The sequence below is a fragment of the Abramis brama genome, assembly GCF_963993115.1.
Source record: "Abramis brama genome assembly, chromosome: 2".
In the NCBI taxonomy this organism is placed as follows: Eukaryota; Metazoa; Chordata; class Actinopteri; order Cypriniformes; family Leuciscidae; genus Abramis; species Abramis brama.
The window spans coordinates 18,834,447-18,838,645 of record NC_139964.1 but is presented as its reverse complement, the minus strand read 5'-3'; the positions used below and the strand labels follow the sequence as shown (position 1 = coordinate 18,838,645).

At 36.4% G+C, this 4,199-nt stretch overlaps 1 protein-coding gene across 1 annotated transcript; it reads right to left on the bottom strand.

Moving 5' to 3' along the window:
• Positions 1 to 1,942: 1,942 nt before the first annotated feature.
• LOC311077963 (GTPase IMAP family member 9-like) lies at positions 1,943 to 3,470 on the bottom strand (the record flags this gene model as incomplete). The annotated part of the gene is made up of 2 exons (XM_084106610.1): positions 3,402 to 3,470; positions 1,943 to 2,892 (listed from the first exon to the last, which is right to left on the bottom strand). The coding sequence occupies exons 1-2, from the start codon at positions 3,460 to 3,462 to the stop codon at positions 1,943 to 1,945; spliced, it is 1,011 nt and encodes a 336-aa protein (XP_083962736.1). The 5' UTR covers positions 3,463 to 3,470.
• Between the last annotated feature and the right edge of the window lie 729 nt (positions 3,471 to 4,199).

Here is a 4,199-nt window from a genome sequence, read left to right as displayed (position 1 = left end):
ACAGTCAGAGCATCATTTGAGTAATCTGTGTATTTTATTGCTTTCCAAGCAGAATGTACATAAATGGGGCAAAAAACCCTCTCAAAACCAGCATTCCCTTTCCCTATGCTTTTTTTGCTGGGGAGAGGTGAAGCTTTGCATGCGACTGTTTTTACAATGCAAGACAAATCTAATGCAACATGATTTACATGATTTAAAATAGTATGTTATTGAAAAGTAATAAAAAGTACAAAACACAAAAGCAAAAAAATATTGATCTACACAGCAAAATCCCCAGAGTTAAATGAACCCTGCTCAGATTACATATGGTCCGACTCTAAAGATTGTTAAAGTAACAAAGTTAATGAGATAATTAAGTGATTAAGTAATGATTGAGCATTAGTGATGAACACATGTTGTTAACAAGCAAAATCACTGAGGGAGAGAGAAACACAAGAACTGACTTCAGCCACAGCCTTAGGGGCTGTTTACACGACACCGTTTTCAACTAAAAACGACATTGAAATGGCATTTGGGGTGCCTGAAAACGCAAAGTTTTGAAAACGGGTTTCAAAGTGCAAGTTTTTGAAAACAGTCTTCTTGTAAACAGCAAAAACGTGAATCTCTGAAGACGATGACGTCAGGCACATGTGTATTACGTGTTCAGTATATAGTGTTTCATCGCCATCTAATGGCCTGAATGACCAGAATATAGAGTTTTTAGTCGTTTTCGCGGATCAGTGCAAATGGGGATTGTTTTGATAATGGTGTCATCTGTATGCGGAAAAATCAAAGGAAAAAGCATATCGTTGTCATGTAAACGTACCCTTAGATAAAATCAACTGAAGATAAAAGAAGACAAGGGTGTATTCACACCAGGAAATTCTGCTAGTTCACTTGCTTTGGTCCGAACCAAATAAAATGTTGATTGGTTTTCGCTTTTCACACTGCCCTTTTTGCAAGTGAACCAAAATTTGTAAACAAAACCGCATGTGTGCTAAGATTATCCATTCACTGAACAGAAATTTTCAAGCAGGGTTTTGCAGGTGTTATCAGCTACTAATGCAATATCAAGAAACTTATGAGCATCACATGATACAGTGTCATCTATACATTTTTTTAATTAGGATTTTGCAAAGATGTGCTGCAAGAAAGTTGTGGCGGAGAGAGCATGCTCTTAACTGATAAAGTTCAAATATAATTAAAAACAAGTGAACAGTCAGTAATAAAATATGAACAAATACACAGATTACAATCAGAGATGAATAGTAAATAACAAAGTTACAAAGTCTAACAGTAGTATTCAGGTACAGAAATGAATAATTAATTAAACATTACCGTCTAAACTTCTGTTGAATCTCAAGTAGATGTATAACAGAAATAAAGTCAAACTGGACATTTTAAGTGCAATAATGTGTAATGGCACGAAGTCAGTTGTAGTTCTTGTGTTTCTCTTTTTTCTGTTATTGTTTTTTCTCTTTCCTTCAGTGATTCTGCTTATTAACATCAGGTGTCACCACTAATGGCCAATCATCAATGAAAAAAGTTGGATGAGTTAGAATAAAAAAGTTAGAATAAAAAGGCATGACCCTCCCCTATTTTCCTCCAGTGGTCCATTCCATAAATACCGAACAGTCCCTAATTTGTTGCAAAGGGAGCCAAAAAAAAGTTAATGAGGTGATTTTTTGTAAGCATCATAACATAGTTATGTATTAATAATTATATAATCATATTCCTGACCAAAGGTGATTGTTTGTTATTGATAGATTATCTTCACCAACAATACTTTCTTGCCACAAATCAGACATTTTGAATATACATTTTTAAAATGCATTACGGGAAAGAAATGCCACATGATATAGGGGAGGCTTGGTGGGGTTTTAGTTCCAAAATGTTGAGAACCCATCTTTTAAGACAATCATGTTTTTTTTTTTATGGTTTTTTTTAGTATACTACTTAGACTTTACAGTGAGGTCAGTACTGCATTTCCAGCAGCTACCACTCCTGCCTTTAAAGCTTCAGATACTGTGGCTCCTTTAGCAGCAGAGGCCAGTCCTCCAGCTACTCCAGCTACTCCAGCTACTGCTGCTCCTGAGATTAAAGCTGGACTCAGTGCTCCTCCAGCAACTGCTGCTCCTGCACACACTGCCACTCCTGTTCCCACTATTGCCACTCCTTTAGCCTTAGTCAACATCTTCATTCTTTCATCCTCCCTTATCTTTTCTTCTTCTTCTAACTTCTGTCTCTCCTCTCCCTCTCTCTCCATTTTCTCTATTTCCTCTATTTTCCTCTGAGCTTCTTTGTACATCTCATTTGAGTAATGCTCTCCTCCATTCTCCATCACCATTCTCTCTATCTTCTCCAGCAGTTCAGGGACCTGTGATCTATCTCCATCTTTGTTATTGAACACATAATAAGCTCCCTTACACTTTCTAACTAGCTCATTAATCTCTTTGTTTTCAGTCAGAAACTCCTCTATAGATGTATCTAACTGATCTCCTCTAGTGAACAGAATGATGGTGTAACAAGCAGCTTCTTCTCCAAAGTTCTTCTTAATCCATTCCACTGTGTTTTTCTCCTCATCTGTGAATCTCACGTCCAGTCTCATGACCAGCAGAAACGCATGTGGACCAGGAACAGACATCTCCACACACTTCACTATTTCCTCCTTCACTTGATCTTCACTGATTGATGTGTCACACAGTCCTGGAGTGTCGATCACTGAGATGTTTCGACCTTCTACCCTCTGCTGATGTTGTTGGCTTTTCACAGTCACAGATTCAGAAGAACATTTTTCTTTAAACTCCTTTCGTCCCAGGATGGTGTTTCCTGTTGCACTCTTTCCAGCTCCAGTTTTACCAACCATCACGATCCTGAGATCTGTGTGCTCACTGGGTTTAGAGTGCTCTGAGACTGAGGCACAGACAGGTTTAGAGCAGAAAAAATAAGACAAAAATTCACATTTCAGGAAATGAATCATGATATTTGGGAAAAGTGCACTCTAAAAAATGTTATGTTGACTTTAATTAACTCTCAATTAAGTCAACAGGTTCCACGTAACTAGGTTACGTTGGATTTATGTAACATTATTTATTTCAATTAACTTAAGTTAATTACATAAGGTTAATCCAATGCTGTTTAGTTGAAAAAAGGTTAACAGTCTTAATTTTGTCCAAAACAATTAAGTTAATTAAGTTCAATTATCCTAAAATTAATATTTTTACATTCAACCAATTTGTTTTAGTTGAATGTAAAAATATTAATTTTAGGATAATTGAACTTAATTAGCTTAATTGTTTAATAAAACTTAATAAATAATGTTACATAAATCCAACGTAACCTAGTTATGTGCAACCTGTTGACATAAAAAAGTTAATTAAAGCCAACATAGCATTTGTAAGAGTGTGTAATAAAATAGTTACCTGTAGGCTTTGATTGTTGTTCTGTCACTTCTTTCTTCTGGTCCCATTTTCCTGTTTGCATTTTATTTATTTCCTGAACCAATTTAGCTTGCTGTATTTCTCTGTAATTTTTTTCCTCTGTGTTTTTCTTTTCTTTTCCGCTCTTTATTTGGTAATTAAAGTAAATCTTGTTAACATTCTGTTTGACTTTATCAATCTTCGCTAGAAGCTTTGTGATGTTAGTTGGATCAATCACAGTTTTACTGTTGATCACATGATAATTATTCATGCAGTGGCTGACTAGATCCTGAAATTTAAGACTAAACCGAAAGTCCAACCATTCTCTCTTTGACATTTTTTCTCTTCCAGTAACCAGCACCATTGTGAACCTCAAAGCTTGAGCTCCAAAGTTCTCCTGAATTTGCTCCACAATGTTCCTCTTCTCCTCTTTAAAGTTCTCCAGGTTGATGACGAGCAGGAAGACATGAGGACCAGGATCAGAGAGATCCAGACTCTTCATCATCTGCTTCTTCATCTCTTCATCAGTCAGTTGAGTGTTGAAGAATCCTGGAGTGTCGATGATGGAGATGTTTCTGTCTTCTACTCTTCCTCTCTGTATCTCACTCTCTCTGGTTCTGCTCTCTTTAAACGCATCTCGACCCAGTATTGCATTTCCTGTTGAACTCTTTCCAGCTCCAGAGACTCCCAATAACACAATCCTCAGATCATGTGAATCACCTGTTTAAACAGTTCATGTTAATATCTGGAACTCTTGATGATTTATAAATGCTTCTGTGATTCTAAACACGGATGCTTTGT